The sequence below is a fragment of the Batrachochytrium dendrobatidis genome (assembly GCF_000203795.2).
Source record: "Batrachochytrium dendrobatidis JAM81 unplaced genomic scaffold BATDEscaffold_4, whole genome shotgun sequence".
Lineage (NCBI taxonomy): Eukaryota > Fungi > Chytridiomycota > Chytridiomycetes > Rhizophydiales > Batrachochytrium > Batrachochytrium dendrobatidis.
Window position 1 is genome coordinate 233,373 of NW_006281102.1, and position 16,451 is coordinate 249,823.

A 16,451-nucleotide genomic window follows, 5' to 3' on the forward strand; every position below is an offset into this window, starting at 1 on the left:
GACACCACTATCTGGTACTGCGACCAACCGATCTAGAGTTAAATCTGACCGGTCCATTTCTTTCAATACCAATGTGAACTGCTACAATGATCTTTCCATCAGGTCTAGGAATACCTGTTCTTCAGCAGATATATTTGATGGCAAATCAACCGACTCGAATTCACAAAGTTGCATATCAAATCAAGCTCATCATGTCGAATCTCTGTCAGTCGAGTACTTCCATCAGCAGCCACACACACTACGCGATTTTCTGAAGATATTAGTAGATATGATGAAGATGGCCAAGGACATATTGTTTTTATGGGAGGTCCTTTGCCTGACAACACGGAATCTTTGGATCATGACCCCATGCATGCAAACATACCTGCACTGCCACCTGCTGACGGTTTGGGAGATGCAGACGTGCCTTGGACTGGATTTGCATTTGCTACAGATGAATCTACTACACATCGTAGAGCCAGTATGTCTTTTACTGCAACTAACTAGATGTGTTGGTGTTGCTGCTCAACTTGCAGCTCACTCCATGAAAATTTTCTGTATTAACTTTACAGTTTATTTTGTTTTAAAATAAACCATTCTTGACTATTTGTTGAGCTTTTCTACTAAGCATTGATTGCTTCAACAGAGCTTTCTGTGCTTGACATTACTGAACAAACCATTCAATTGCAAGTCAAAGCAAATTCGATTATTTGGTTGCATTCAACTTGACCTTGAATACTACACATGAATCAGACATCTTTCGATCTTCCTATTATCCTAGGCTCATCGTCAAAATACCGAGCAGAGGTTCTCAGACAACACCATATTCCATTTACTGTGCGAGTTGCCTCCATAGATGAAAAGTCTGTAGGTGGATCGTATCGAACCCAGCCTGATCCCGATGCATTGACACTGACTGTAGCTCAAGCCAAGATGGATGCTTTGTTGGCTACTTTGCCTACAGATACACAACCCTCTCTTGTCATGACTTGTGATCAGGTTGTGTCATTCAAGGGCCAAATCAGAGAAAAGCCTGAAACCAAAGAGGTGAGGTTTAAACATCACACATTTCATGTAGATCAACGGATATTAATTCATTTCTATTCCCATCATAACAGAAATGTCGATTGTATTTGGAAAGCTATGCCGAAGCACCAGCAGAAACTCATTCGGCAGTAGTTGTGACCAACACTGCAACAGGCAAAAGAGTTCAAGTAAGTTTGATCAGTCTCTCATATCTGGCATGTATTCAACCTTGTTTTTTGAATGTTTAATAGGGAGTCGATGTAGCTCGACAGTATTTTAAGAAAATTCCTTCCAATGTCATTCAAGCACTTGTTGATAAAGGAGATGTCATGCACTGCTGTGGTGGATTTCTAATCGAAGATGGTGAGTTTTAGATTCCAAGATTCGTTGAAATGTATGGATTGTGCATGTACACGTAACACTCGCGACCAACATTCATTGTTATTATGAATTGGATATAGCTATTTTGCACCCATACATGTTGCACAGAGAAGGAGATGACGACTCGATTATTGGAATGCCAATTAAGCTACTCCGTCGTTTGCTACTAGAAGCATCCAGCTCAATGTGATGAGCATTTGTTTTTACAGTCGAATAAATCAATTGAATTGAATCGACAGTATGTTACCAAATTGAAATCAGATCATGTTGAATTCATAGGCTACTTTATTCGACAGAACTACTTTTTGACTGGTTGTACTTTAATCGAATCATTCGAGTTAGCAACTCGTGCATTGGTAAATCTATCCCACGGTGTTTGGCCAGTTTAACCAAATATCCATTAATATATTCGATTTCTGTCATTCTACCATGGTCTATGTCCACCAGCATGCTATTTCGATTTAAATGTGTTTTGCGAACCACGTCCATGACTTTCTCGGTCATTTTCTCGACCGAGTCAATACCCAGCAATGAAAGCCGTGGCAATACAAGGGGTGCGAGTTCCTTGCACAATGAATGAACAAGATCTAGTCCATTAGGAATATGTAAAAGACCTCCATTTTGACAACCCAACAAAGCAACAACTGGGTTAATGCATGCATTCACGACGAGTTTAAGAGTAAGATGAGAACGAATCGTTTCTGGAGATTGAATCGAAATGGCTAATGATTTCCAGCCTACGCTCAACACGTTCTGAACTGTATCAGAATCTGAGCAATGAGTTTGAGATGCATCGAGCAAGGTGTTATTCAACTCGATGGAATTGGATGAATATTGATTGGCTATTGAAGTAGATGGTAATGCACGGCCAATTAAAGTGTGGCCAACCCCAATGTGATTGAATGCAAACCGATTAGTAGCAGATCGAGTGATACCATGAGTTGTAAGTCCAAGCCAGAAGACTGGATGGATCTGTCGATCTGGAGTAGTAGCAGCATTGGTTAGAGATAGATAGTTTTGAATCTCGTCAAATACACCCAAAACACCGTTCTGTAATAAAATGATGCAAGGGTTGCGAGTTAAACGAGGCAAGACAGACTGTAGTGCATGGCATGTCTGATGTGCTCTTGTAGTGATAATAAGAGTAGATATGGGTGATGTATGGTTGATATCCTGAGCTGGCAACTGTAGTTTAATAGGTGATGTTACTCGCACTTTGGCTGATTGTGACCATTCGATTCCTCCATTTGCATAATACTCCATCATCGACTTGTGTCTTAGCAGCAGTACAACGGATGACAAATTCGAGCCCAGAGTAGCTTTTGCTAGATGTGCTGCATGCAGCATTCCCACTGCTCCTACACCCAAAACATGAATGCATAAAGTCATGTATTCCACCAGCAATATTGTCAAGAAATTCTCATACTATTTGAAGCTACCCATAGTATACATCATGTAAATGCACACTCTGGTTTAAATCCCAAAAACTATATCTTGAATCCATTTATTTCAGTTTACATTTTCAAATTGTTACGCAACTCATTGCGAGACTTGATCTCAAGCTCAGTTATCTTGGTCTTGACTTGTGTGATCTGGTCACGAATAAGAACATCGTTGGGTGCTAATTTGACAGCTGACATCAATATCTTAAGCGATGGCTCCAGTTCATTCATTTTAAATAGCGCATGTCCCTTTCTGTACATGGCCTAGCATTCCATTTACAGAATCAAGTTAATTTCTGAACATAGAATTCGTTTTAAACTGGCACAATACACTGCACTATACAATATTGGATCATGACGTTTACCTTGGTGTTGTTGCTATCAACTTTGAGAACTCGATCACAAAAGTCGATTGCTTTGGTATAGTTTTCATTCTTGATATAACATGCTGCCATATTAGCATGACAAGCCTTGATAGTCTATAACAGTAATACCCAATATGAACCAAGGTTAAATGTAATTCGATCATAGTGCATAGATTCATGTCTTACAGCTACGATTTCGGTCTTTTCAGCATCACTCAATGAAGAAACACCATTAGATCCAATAATGGCTGACATGGCACTATTATCCAAACCATTTAAATACAACAGAGCCAAGTTGTATTCCTTGAGAGCTACATTACAACTACAGCGTCAGTAATCTACTCGTTAGAATAGTAGAAAGTGTTCTATTATCAAAACCAACAGTGTATCATAATCCAGTTGAATCAAAACAGTCAAGATACTGTATTTATATACATTGCTTTCCATACAAAGACTAACTCATGGATGCATGTATCGGGTTTGAGGAATGGTTCATTCGAATAAAAGCTCAAGTCACCTTCTTTAATCTTTCCATCCTTGAACAGTATATTGCCATTTTCTTTATGAGTTTTTCCAGTAGCAAAGTTGGTTCTAGTAAGATCTGACATTGTAAGGGTTTGCTGACAGAGTTGAAGATGGTATGCAAGACACTTGTTTTAGTTGAATCTACATTCGGCTTGATTTAAGCCTGATATTTTTAATGCTTTTGAGGGGTCGATCTTGACTATATACATCTGGGATAAAACGCTCATTCTTGATAAGCATGTTGGTATTGCCATCAAAATCAACCCATCACATCATTGATTGATGATCTGAGAGGTTCTGGAATGATGTTTTTAAAAATTGCTTAAATGTGATGGTTGGAAGAGCTACACTTTGGTATCATAAATTCTGAACAAAAGCTCAATGATGAACATTCAAAATTGAATGCAGCAATTGGCAGTCAACACTTGGACAACGAGACACAGCGCAGTTGTGGATCTTTACCCAACACAAATGTCAATGATCTTGAAAACAATATTACGTACAGAACCCAATTTTTGCGAGTGACAGACAGATCAGCAACAAGGAATATGCCAAGCTTTTGAAAATATTCAAACTCAATATCTGAGTTGTAATGGGTGAATCTGTCGATCGTAGAATGTATGGATATACCAAAAATGGAGATCATCTCATTTTGAAATCATATGATGACCGCCATGTTTGGAGATTGATCGAGTGAGTTGTAAATGCCGTAGTGTTGAATACTTTGCAAACGGCCACCTTATTCAGCATCTCATTCCACAAAGCAACTCATTAAACATGGTTTATCAACTGTTCAACAACGGCGCGAGGACCAGTTCTCGACTGTTCACTCTTGAACCCTGCAGAAAGTGATTTGGGCATAAAGAATGGTATTGTTGTTGAGCAATTCCAGACCCCAAGGAATTGAGAATGTTCAAAGTCCATTTAATAACAAGGCGGAACGAATATTCAACCGCTATTTGCTCGGAAAATAAGACTGCAGATAAATACAGAAAAGTGTTCCATTTTACGTGAATACGGCTTCAAAAGATAATGTTTACGGATACGATTACAAAAGCACAGGGCCAAGTGACTAGATCTTGCAGTATTGAGCAAAGCATCTTGCGTAAACAGTCACAGAGCTATCTACCATTTCAAGATATACCACCGGCTCCAGCTTCATTCATGCCACACGGGCTTATTCCCAAGCAATGCTGTTCTCCAAAACAGTCAGCTGGCACAGATTGCGTTTGCTTGAGCATGCTACTCACTCATACCAAGACCGATAAGTTTGGCAGTGTCAATGCTTGTTACTTTCCTAGTCATGATAGCTTTGGTACTGCTCATGCAAGCAATAATGGGTCGGATACAGATTTAAGCAACTTGACAAGTCGTGCAGGTCATGGACATCAAACCAGTGAAAACAGTTTTGGTTCTGATAATCAAAAGTTGGCACTAGGCCCATTTTTCAACATTGCAGAATGTCACGGGCAAGTTTATTCTCAAGACGGGCTTCAAAGGTAAATATACATTGCATATCAAATCAACTGTCGTTCAACCTAGTCTACAAAACATCGGTTATTTGCAATCGTCGTTTGGCTACTATTCCTTAAATTGTTCGTGCATTTCCTCCCTTTCCATCAAGGAGTACAGAGGTTCCAACAAATGCGCGTTTGTGGAAATCAAGGGTAGTTGGTACATAAATGTCCTAATGTAGATCTATATGGGTATTTGTATTAAAAAAACTCAGTATAGATGTGGAAGAGTAGAGATACCTCCGAGTAATACCCGTTATGTATTGTTATTGTCATGCACCTCATTGCCACACTGATCAGTCGGCTTGACAACCTTAAAGCCATCAAGCTGTATATTCAAAGCGGCTTGATGTTTCTACCTAATCTCCAGTGTTATTCTACTGTTTTTTCCAACCAGTGCTAGCACATGATGCCATCTTTATTCACTGCATGACTTTCAAAAAGTCCTCTGGTAGAATTGGGCGACTTTTTCAAGCCTCCAGAAAATCAAACAGCTGTGATTATTCATGTTTGCAAGGATCTAATGGCTAAAACCTCACAGATAATAATGTTTTGGGAGGATGTGGCGGAATGAAAATTGCAAATTAACTGGCGGAGTATAATGGGTGATAATTTTCACCTTGTTATGGGTACCGCGTGTTATACATGGAGGGAATCGGTTTTGATTCAATTATGTATTTGCACTGCTCTACACTGCTATCCATCACTATCTGTCCACACATGATGTTAGTTGCAACAACTATATTCAAGTATACATTATATATCTTGCTGATTATGGACTTGAACTTGGCTAGAGTTCCCACTATTCCTACTTTTGAAATGAGTAGTATTGTGAAGCTGGGCACTATAAAATTAAGACTTCCAAGCACCTTGTGTGGCTGTGATACATTCCAATAATTTTATTGGAATGATTTGTCTTCATTCCCTATCTGAAACGCTTCCTTGAGTTGGTATTTAATGAAAATGACTTTGGGCTGATGTGGAATGTTTAAGATGGGTCTGAATTTTATTCAAATCTAAAACGGCTGCTCAAGCGGCTCCAAAACATTTTTCAGTGCCAATGATGTCATTAGATTGATGGATTTGTTTTCCCCATTTTTAATCAACACTTGCACACCAGTATATCTTGTCTATTCAGTATATTCTGTTCGTTTGTTGCCGGCTTAATTCTCCGCTTTGTGATTCGCTTTCTCACCAATCACCATAATTACATAATACTTGGCGCATTATGTCTAGATACACTGTTTCATTGGATGCTCGCTTTGACCGTGGGTTTTTCACTATCGACAATGGCACCAACTGGGTGTGTTACCGCCGTAACTACTTTCAAATGTCAGCCGCATTTACTTGTGTTGCACAGAATTCTCCGGCACGCCTTTCAAGTGCATCCACTCATTACTCTTACTCATCCCCCACTATCTCATCTGTGCCCTCTTTTGTAAGTTCAAAGCCAGATTTTAAACAAATACAGCTTCCATGTATTGTCGTCGATCGATATGGTGTCTCGCATTACATTCGATCGTTTCAAGTTTTAGTTACTGCAAGTATTGCTGGCACTAATACTCTCGTTGAACTCACTCAACAAACATCAAAACGGCTGCGTGGAATGCAGCGGGCGCTTGAACCTATTTCGTGCTTGCCTGGTGGTAATCTCTCTCAGCCTGCTAACAACGACCCGTCCACTGTGGCGGTTTTTGAACGTTTACAGTTTGCGTCTTCTACAATCAATAATGGACGAGCTCGATCTCCTCAGCAATACTTTTGTGTACAAGTTGCTTTGATAGGTGTTTCTCCCAATGGATCACGTATCGTGTTGGCTACTGCTGAATCTGCTCCACTGGTGGTTCGTGGTAGATCTCCCAGCCATTATGCCATGTCTAAAACCAACCCTGCTGCGGCCATTTCAAAAATAGTACCCACTCTTCCTAATACATCCCCTTCTAATATTACAAATGACCACGAGCAAAAGCGCGAAAAAGAAGAATGTTCTACTAAACGTGCACATACTTATCCTCCTATATCAACGGCGCCTGATTGCTTGAGCATGGATGATAGGTTTTCTAAACGTGCAAGATTAACTGTGCAGTCTCTCTTATCCGATTCATCCACTCAAGATGATTCTACCATCTCGAGCAACTCTCCGGTCATTTCCAACTTGAATCAATTGGACACGGAAGATATCTCGAGTATGTATGAAGTGGCCTCACAAACAAATTCATGCGAGAACTGTTTGCCTCCCCCTATGCAGGACGTGTACGCTAGAACTAATGATCATTCCATGATGCACACAACAGTCCCTCATATGCCACAGCTTCCACCTATAATTGCCTACCGTTCTTTTTATCCCCACTCAACAGAGCCCTCTTCCATGCCACATTCATCAACCCCTTCGTTTCTATTACCAAACAGTTCATACTACGCCGAAGCGATAGATTTGCATTTGGAATCTCGGCATCACGGCCTAGAATCAAATAAAATGGCAGCAGCGTACAAAGATCACGACACCTATGAGCATTTTTACGATTATCCTCCTCGCAAAAATACGCACTTCCATCTCTCATCGCCAATCACCAGCGAATGTACTATGGGGTTTGATCCAAATGTGCTACACTACAACCATGGCGCATTTTCTACTTTCGCTTCATCATCTACTATTGACTTTGTTTGACCCAACATGACTGATTTCTGGCTTACTTGGTAATCAATCGATAAACATGTTTATTTTATCAAATCCATTTTATTTGAACGCTATTCCACATCATGCAACTGCCTGTTTTTCATTGTTAGTCTTTAATTCATTGCGTTTTATGGTAGTTTTTACGCTTTACTACTCCAATAAACCATATTGTTTTTGGAAAATCAACAATTGATGAAATGATTCAAACATTAGCATATAATCTTTTAGTTTTAGATAAAAGGTTGGTCAGATGTACTTGTAGCTGATGGCAGATGGAATTTTCAATCAAGTCGAGGCCTTGTTTGACTATGATTCCACGTGATTTGTATCGAGTATTTAATAAAAAATGAAATGAAAAACTTGAAAACAGTCATGGCACCAAGAATACCCAGAATAGTGCCATGGGCCATTCAAGAAGAATGGAGTTTGGTGTTTTCATTATTATACTCGGATAAAAATGAATTGCGTATTCAAGGCGTCAACCGTGTATGAGTATCGCTTTATTTGATTAAGAATCCACATGAATGACTGTTGAAACGATACATGACCAAAATATCTGTTTAGTTCCAATGTATTGTAATTGATTTGAATGACTGATTATTACTTTTACTGACAGTGTGTCTATTCTTAATTTCAGGTCAAGGCATGGATCAGTCGAGGCAAAGTACCGCATGCAGTACTCAGTACCAGTAGTTTGGTCGAAGTTAGCTTGAGAGATACTGGACTATTCTCGATGGTTTCTGAATCAGAATTGCGATTGCAATATTCTATGATATTTGTCAGGTTTTTAAGCATTTGAATTGATACCAACTCCTTGTGAATCTAATTTGATGTGCTCATCACTGTTTTTGATTGAATTGGACATAGATTTGTAAATGGATTGGTAGACCATGCTCAAAAAGGAGCGTTTCCTGAAGCTGTATCGACGGTTGCCGAATCTATTGGTCTTCCAGGTTGGTTTGTTGATCTAAGACATTCTGCTACACATGACAAGCTCCCATCTTTGTTGCTGCTACGGAATGGGTGCATTCAGGCATTGCAATGGCTACATGATAATTACTGGATCGTTCAGCAAAATTTTATTGCTGATATTACACAAGATTTGGGTAACATCTTGATTAAATACAAGGAAAGCTGCAAGGCATCTGCTAAAGGTAATTTATCTGATGTTTAGCATTCCATAATGTTGTGATATGCTTGGAATGGCAACTTATGCTTTGTTGAACTCAAATAGGCAAACATACTACTGCTGATACGACACTGTCTTTACAAAAACTGGTGCATCTTCTCACAGTCGATACCTACCCCGATGTACTACTCCCCCTTCTCATCCAGCCTGGGTACCTTGTTCCATTGGCCAAAAAGTATGCGGTTTGATATATTTTCAAGCCTATTTTTTATCAGCTTAAATTGACATTGTGAATTTGATTTAGAAAGCGAGCTGTAATTGAAGTTGATGGTACGATCGGAAATTTGCCCAAACCATTGGAATCGCTGTGGCTTAAACTCATTGATACATGCGAATACACATGGCCGGGATTCTGTCAGGAGCTATTATGCACCATCTTGAATATTATAGGAGTACAGCACGTTTTATCAGAGCCAATGGAACACAATCAGATCACGCAGAATCAAAATCAATCTGAAACTGAATATAATTCACAGGCCTTTTTATCTTCTGCTTGCAAAAGTAAAAGCTACTTGATCACATTAGGTAGGCTGTATACATACACTATTATGACATTTAATTTTTTACTCATCTGATGAATCTTTTATAGTTGCATGGGCTAAATTTATTGTTGCAAAATATGGCTCAACTGCTTCTATGGATCTTGTGAAGATATCCGAGGTTTGCTTCAAGTTGCCAACACAATTGTAAGTTGCCAATTTTTTTTGAATCATTCTGAATGTGTATGTCTTGACTACTTAAGCTGACATTACGCTATTGGTGTTTTTCTACTTGTTTACAGCACGCTAGAAGTATTGCATGCAATCATGGCAATTGATTCAAATATCGAAAAAAAGATTGTTTTTGTTGCATCGTTCCTAGCATCCAAATTCGATTTGGAGCAGTCCATCTCAATCACTGCTGATGCACCGTCTAGTCAAACTACCAAACAGGTTGGAAATTCAAGCTCTAGTATAGAAGATTCTGCCACATGGGAGACAAAAGAGCAACGACTTGATGCAGATTTGACGCATCTTAAGCAGCGTATTGAAAAACTAGATTCAAGCTGGGAATTTAAATCGTTAAAAATGGTTGTTGATTCGAATCCTGTTGTCATGGACAAAGAGAATGATCAAGCTGGATGGGCTATGGTGGATAAAACCTCATGGAAAGCGTGTCCATTGGGAATGTTGCCTGGTAATGTGTTGCCAGTGCTAGCTCTTGGATCCGAGTACGATAATGTCGAGTTTCTAATCACCAACGGTATTGTTCAGATTCCGATTGCAGCACAATGTGCAAAAGATATGAATGAGCAGCAGACTCGTAAAATTGGGATCGACTCCGAATCAGTCACTGTGAGTGCTCCAGTACCAACACTGTTGGATCAGCATAATATGGAAGTGGACGAGGAGCCTTTAAACTCCTTTTCTCACGATACTGCGCGTAATTTCATTCTTACTGATCCCACTACTATTGTTCTTCTCTAATTCCGATAAAATAAAGTTCAAACTATGTGCATCAAAAACGTCATTATATTGCTTATGATTTTATAAAAGATTAAACGCTGAAATGCATCAGCACATTGTTGGAGATTATATGGAATCGGATCAAGTTTCTTTCAACACTCGATTGGTCTTTTTCCTTGGTACAGGAGCTGTGAAATGGCATCAACAGTGATTCCAAAATGAGTCGTCAGCTATTAAAATCTAAACCAATACGTTTCATTCTTACCGTGATTGTTTTCTCTGACGTAGAATCGTCGTAAAGCCATGATTGCCTCATTTTTAAACAGACCGCCAACAGCCGGATAATTGAATCCAGCACCCACTCCACTGCATTGGAAAAACAAAATATGTTAATCGATCCAATCGACTATTCTACGCACCATCACACCAACACATAAATGCACAAACTCCCATCATTTGAACTCAACTCGTCATGAATATGGAACACGGATCCACAACCACCAAACTTGTCATTTCCACAACCGAAAACTACTCGTCGGATTTGCAAGTGTCGTAGAGCTGATGCACACATGATGCATGGTTCAACTGTCACATACACATCAGTTTGTGGAAATGTGGTTTTGACATATGTGTCTAGATCGGTTTCCAATGGACGCATTGACATGATCTGATCAATGGCTTCGAATTCTGCATGACGTACTCCCTGGATTACATTCAATTCAAGTTTTAGAAGTCTTAGTTTACATGTTGGGTATACAGATTGGGTTGGATGTGCAATGTGGTGATACGTTTAGGGATTCGTTTGTGCGGTTTCGACCTTGACCAATGATGCCTTTTGATGCATGTACAAACACACATCCGACTGGGACTTCACCTACGTCATATGCATCGCTCGCTAGTTGCAATGCCATGGTCATGTACTTTTTATCATCTTGGTTGAACAAGTCTTGCATTGAAAATCAAATCTTGTCAAATGATTGAAAATCCTTTTTCAATCCTAAAATTAAATTCAAGCATTCAAAAACTTGTAAATTCAATCTATATACATTTCTAATTGTAGTAAAACATGTCGGTATTTTTGTCTTTATTAGTTTTTATGAGATTCAGAAAAAAAGATCTATCAAGATACAATTGTAGATCAACGGATGAGAGTGTAGAAGGGCTTGAGATGCAAGCTGTCTGTCCTGGTTATATACTCGAGTGTTTTTTGGATCGAAGTTGATGATCCAGCACGAGTAAAAGATAAGCTACAGTATGGGTTTAAAAATGAGGATGGATTACAGGTCATTGTTGAAGCTACTGACTACTGGCGGGAGCGTCATCAGAAACGGGGTGGATACGACTTTCGTGTGTCTTGCTGGAAGTAGCAGATCCAGTCAACTTGGCAAGCCAAGAGGGTGGTGCAATACCAGTTTGATCGTTGATTGTAGACAACAGAGGAGGAAGAGTTTGGAATATATCACGAATGGGCTTTCCAGGATCATTGCCATCAGCATCTGTGATGATTCAATAGAATCACAAAAATATCAGTCAGTATTTAATTGTAAAGTCTAGCAACTAGTTGGGTATCATCCAATCACATAACGTACCAGACCCAGTTGTCCAGATGGTCATTTTAGGAGCAAGACCGCGAACTGCCTCAGCATTGGCTTTGGCAAGCGATTCATAGGTACCACGCTCCAACATGAGGTACTGCATAGTGGCGCTGACATCACCACCAAAGGCAGCATTGAGTTGAGCAATACCAGCAGCTTGAGCAGCATATTTTACACGAACGGCTTCAGCAGACTTTTGTTCACCGTACAAAAAGGCATCAGCCTCAACCTTGGCTTTGTAAAAAGCAGCATCTGCAAGAGCTGCAATCGTTTCGGCCTCGACCTTTGCTTTGGATAGTTTCTCAGCACGAGCAGTTTCCTGCATCACAAGAGCGCGACGACTTTCAACTTCACGTTCAAGCTCAGCATTACGCATTGCCTGATGCTTGACGGCTTCAATTTTAGCAATAGACACTTCGTTCTCAAAGCGAGTCTGCTCAGTTTTGAGTGAAGCTTCAGCCTTTGCAATTTCAATTTTACGAGTGTTTTCGTAAACAACAGCGTCAGCTTCGATCCTAGATGCTTCTTTTCGCTGTTTTCCCTCACGATCAGCCTCTCCAACATTTCCTTTCATGCGAGCCTCGGCTACATCAACCTTGGCTTGATTGATGGCGCCTTCATGAGACTTGAGACGAAGGTATTTGAAATACTCGGATCCAGTAGTATCAGAAAGTTGTTTTACATTTGCATTGAAACTAAACAATATAAACCCGTTCAAAATCTAGCTTAAATAATTATTAATGCAAAAGACTTACATTTTCATACCAAACTGGTCAAGTTCGGACTGAACACCTTCCATAACATGCTCCTTGAAAAATTTACGCTCCTTGAAAATTTCTATTATACGGTGTTAATTACTAGCAACAGTTTGATAGCGTGGAAATAAAGTGAGATTACCTTCCATGGTCATTGAAGCAGCTGTGCATATGATGTTGTACCACCATAGTAATCGAGCACATGGAAATGGTTAGAGAAAAATGAACAATGTTTTACACGTATCATCGGCCTAAATCAATCAACATGACTGTACCAATAACACGGGTTTCTCCCTCGACAACACCCCGAACAAGCTCTTGAATGTGATCGTCGTTTTTTACACCCGTTAAGATACGAGCATATTTCATGAGGGCATCGGGTTCATCAAGTGGACCAATGGTAAACACAGCAGGAAGCTCGACTGTAGTTATCAAGACATGCAAGACTCTGTTATTCAAAGTAGCGTACTGAATGGATGGATGAATCAATGATCCAAGAAAAGCGAAAACCTACACTCGAGCTTTTCAGCAGTCATGGCATGCAGAGAAAGAGTATAATTGATGGGTGTGATGGTGAATTTACGACAAATCTGGCCAGGCCATACAAATGCTAATTATTGATTCAGGCGCATAGTATGGTATATATATATTAGTTATTGAAGTATGGTTTTAGCAGAATAGAATTGACCAATGTAAAATAAGGGAGTCTAGTAATGTATGGTCAGCACGACTAATAGCATGGATGCATTAATGAAATGAAGCAGCGATAGCCCTAAATTCCAACAAAACCGAATGCTCATCCAGTTGAAAGCCCATCTAAACAGTGAATAAGGTTAAAGTGCTCAACATACCCTTCTTGGCAACCTTGACATCGACAATATTTGCACCAGTTACCACTAGGTACTGGTTGGCTTCTGCTACCCTAAAAGACATTTTAAAATAGTATCAAAGAATAAGGAAGTTGATTTACAGTTTTGTATTCACGTAAAATGGAACAAAATAAGGATGCTAAAAGTGTATAATAAGCAGCCAATCTCGTGATAATCCACATTTACAGACAATATTATTGTGTGGGTTCTTTGCGAGGTTTCTTGTAGTCAGAATAGAAACAGCATTTTCATTCTCAAAACATGCCATCTTGAGTTGGATTGCAAACGTATTCGAGTGTTTTAGAATACAAGAGTTTGAAAACAGTCGAATCAACACCTGGAATGCAATGGATGAATCCAAGAAATGTACAATAATTATACCAAAAAAGATGATTTCAATTCACAATCATAGTTTATATTACATGATGGATGTTGTAGTTATTGAATAGAAAAGCGTAACAAATGTTTAGCGAGTATCTATTCTGAAGCAATCGTTGCAAGATAAAGTCGCATTTTATGTGAGTACAGCTGTAATTATAGTGAAATTGTCAGTTGCATCGAGAAACTGATGACAGACAGTTTCATACTTTAATTATAGCCAACGCATGTAGTTGTCCAGTAATCAATGATGCGTATCTCAGTAGTATAGTAAGGTTTCATTATTCCAGACTGATTCCAAGAATAATTCTATTTGAGCAGCCTAATCACTATTTGGACATGACAGATTGACTTGGTTGTTATAAGCATTCCAGTTTAATAAATCTTCAAGTTATATGAAACTATTTATCCACAAGTGTTGATGGATTAAATCAGAATCCAGGCTTTACCAGATTCAACCAATTGCTCTTGGCTAATACGCACACATGTTTAGTTTATTCAATGGAGAATATGGTGGTAAAAAGAATATTAATCTAGGTGGTAATAGGAGTGCTGGGAGCAGACAGGACAGAGATGCTCTTTTAAAGGCCACTCAACTGGAACGACAGCAACGGGATATGGAGAGAAGACGGATGAATGCTGCTGTTCAGATACAAGTGGGTTTCACCACTATTTGTGTCATATTGAGTGTATGGTTTGACTTGTTCTCATCTATCTCTCTGCTTGAACTTGTGTAAACAGGCTTTCTACCAGAGTCGTCGAGCCTTTCGTTTAGAATGCAATGCACAACGTGCACTGTTTGATGCTGCCTGGGTGTCAAATGCCAGTAATCCACATCAGAATCCTACAGTTGCTAGCAAGGATGAACACACTGCCAATCAAATCATGACTAGGTCATCTCAGTTGCTATTCTTTTGGAATCTGAGCCGTGATGTTGATCGATTGAATACCTTGATAGCCTGGCTTGTCTCACCATCTAAAAATGGTGAGTTGATATCAAATTCATGTTTGGGAGAAACAGTCTCGATTGGACGGATTTGATGCTAACTGTGATGTGTGTGATGTGTTTAGCATCGCAACTCCCTAACGTGATGGTTCCGTTTCAGCAATATTCAGACCAAGGAAAGCGCTGGAGATTTCTTTTGGCTAAATTGGTAGATCGAATCTTGGAAACACTTTCAAGTCAAAGGTAAGCACATTGCAGTTTTTAGTCGTTTGTGATTTTAGTATTCAATGTGACTAACAAGTCGATCAACTCTATAGAAACGCACCATTGGATGCGACGTTGACTGTATTGGCTGCACGATTATTGCAAATCATTTATTTCGATAAGCAATCTCGGATCCTTACTCTACAGTCTGACGTGACTATTGAGGATGACTCGCTGCACTCTGCATCGAATACAATGTTGACACAGTCAATTCGTCCTGATCTGCCTTCACATGCCTATTTAGACGAGTTGCGATTCTCGATCATACAGCAGGGTCTATTCAAGCAAGCGCGCCTAATCATTCTTGAAAAGGTATAGTCACGCAAGACTGCCATTTTTACTTTTATTTAAAGCATCTCTCAATGTATGCAGCAGACCCTTTCTAATGACTATTCCCATCATGTCAACCCAGGATGCAAACTCTATTGAAATCGTGTCCGCGATGATGATTGCTGCGGTTGATTCATTTAAAGAGACGCCAATGCTGTATAAATATGTTCTTGAGGTGTTTGCCGTTCATATTCTTACTATACCGTTAGTATTTCAAAAAATTCCAGACGATGCATCGAGTCAACTCAAAACAGCTATTCCATTTGAATTCATCACGACTATACTTTTAAATGCGTCCACAAGAAACCCCGACAAAAGTGATACAACATTGTTTGAATCATCCAAAGTTCAACTAAACTTTGAAACTCTATCCGATTCAACAGCACTTGCTGATAATTACCTGCAGCTTTCCGAAAAGTTGTTTGTGTTGGATTCGCCGCTGTCTGGGATTTCAGCTGATACCATAGTATGTGGATTTAAATAGTCTTGGGGTTTAAACATACGAGTCTTTACCTATACTTACGACTATTTATAATTGAATGACAGATGCTGTATGTTGTATGTGCCCGGAAACTTCTTTCTGCATTAGATATCAATCTTTTTCGCCAATTTGACGCAAAAGGTAAGTTTGTCAATTAGGTATTGGTATTGCTAATCTTCAAATCTGGTTTTGAATAAATATACATTTTTAATCACTATTGTTTAGAACGCAAATCAAAGGCTGATGCAGATGCATACGAGGCTGTAACTGTTTCAGAAAATTCACCCAGC

The 16,451-nt window shown here is 39.4% G+C and overlaps 7 protein-coding genes across 7 annotated transcripts; 3 read left to right on the forward strand and 4 right to left on the reverse strand.

Moving 5' to 3' along the window:
* Positions 1–723: 723 nt before the first annotated feature.
* BATDEDRAFT_10473 (uncharacterized protein) lies at positions 724–1,576 on the forward strand (the record flags this gene model as incomplete). Its single annotated transcript, XM_006677663.1, has 4 exons — positions 724–1,026; positions 1,098–1,193; positions 1,257–1,368; positions 1,467–1,576. 4 exons carry the CDS (start codon positions 724–726, stop codon positions 1,574–1,576), a joined length of 621 nt encoding a protein of 206 aa, XP_006677726.1.
* A 79-nt stretch (positions 1,577–1,655) lies between these two features.
* Positions 1,656–2,808, reverse strand: BATDEDRAFT_36790 (2-dehydropantoate 2-reductase PAN5). Its single transcript, XM_006677987.1, has one exon. It carries the CDS (start codon positions 2,773–2,775, stop codon positions 1,672–1,674), a length of 1,104 nt encoding a protein of 367 aa, XP_006678050.1. The 5' UTR covers positions 2,776–2,808; the 3' UTR covers positions 1,656–1,671.
* A 92-nt stretch (positions 2,809–2,900) lies between these two features.
* On the reverse strand, positions 2,901–3,801 carry BATDEDRAFT_23836 (uncharacterized protein; the record flags this gene model as incomplete). The annotated part of the gene is made up of 4 exons (XM_006677789.1): positions 2,901–3,092; positions 3,194–3,307; positions 3,380–3,515; positions 3,629–3,801. 4 exons carry the CDS (start codon positions 3,799–3,801, stop codon positions 2,901–2,903), a joined length of 615 nt encoding a protein of 204 aa, XP_006677852.1.
* A 949-nt stretch (positions 3,802–4,750) lies between these two features.
* On the forward strand, positions 4,751–7,900 carry BATDEDRAFT_23837 (uncharacterized protein; the record flags this gene model as incomplete). The annotated part of the gene is made up of 2 exons (XM_006677790.1): positions 4,751–5,217; positions 6,469–7,900. 2 exons carry the CDS (start codon positions 4,751–4,753, stop codon positions 7,898–7,900), a joined length of 1,899 nt encoding a protein of 632 aa, XP_006677853.1.
* A 381-nt stretch (positions 7,901–8,281) lies between these two features.
* BATDEDRAFT_23838 (rRNA-processing protein LAS1) lies at positions 8,282–10,564 on the forward strand (the record flags this gene model as incomplete). The annotated part of the gene is made up of 7 exons (XM_006677791.1): positions 8,282–8,395; positions 8,547–8,692; positions 8,777–9,063; positions 9,144–9,273; positions 9,343–9,623; positions 9,688–9,784; positions 9,880–10,564. 7 exons carry the CDS (start codon positions 8,282–8,284, stop codon positions 10,562–10,564), a joined length of 1,740 nt encoding a protein of 579 aa, XP_006677854.1.
* A 23-nt stretch (positions 10,565–10,587) lies between these two features.
* Positions 10,588–11,496, reverse strand: BATDEDRAFT_87367 (tRNA(adenine34) deaminase; the record flags this gene model as incomplete). The annotated part of the gene is made up of 4 exons (XM_006678135.1): positions 10,588–10,731; positions 10,809–10,909; positions 11,011–11,246; positions 11,332–11,496. 4 exons carry the CDS (start codon positions 11,494–11,496, stop codon positions 10,685–10,687), a joined length of 549 nt encoding a protein of 182 aa, XP_006678198.1. The 3' UTR covers positions 10,588–10,684.
* A 115-nt stretch (positions 11,497–11,611) lies between these two features.
* BATDEDRAFT_16194 (uncharacterized protein) lies at positions 11,612–13,864 on the reverse strand. Its single transcript, XM_006677708.1, has 7 exons — positions 13,745–13,864; positions 13,408–13,503; positions 13,169–13,315; positions 13,036–13,056; positions 12,894–12,975; positions 12,133–12,833; positions 11,612–12,039 (listed from the first exon to the last, which is right to left on the reverse strand). The coding sequence occupies exons 1-7, from the start codon at positions 13,824–13,826 to the stop codon at positions 11,840–11,842; spliced, it is 1,329 nt and encodes a 442-aa protein (XP_006677771.1). The 5' UTR covers positions 13,827–13,864; the 3' UTR covers positions 11,612–11,839.
* Positions 13,865–16,451: the final 2,587 nt, after the last annotated feature.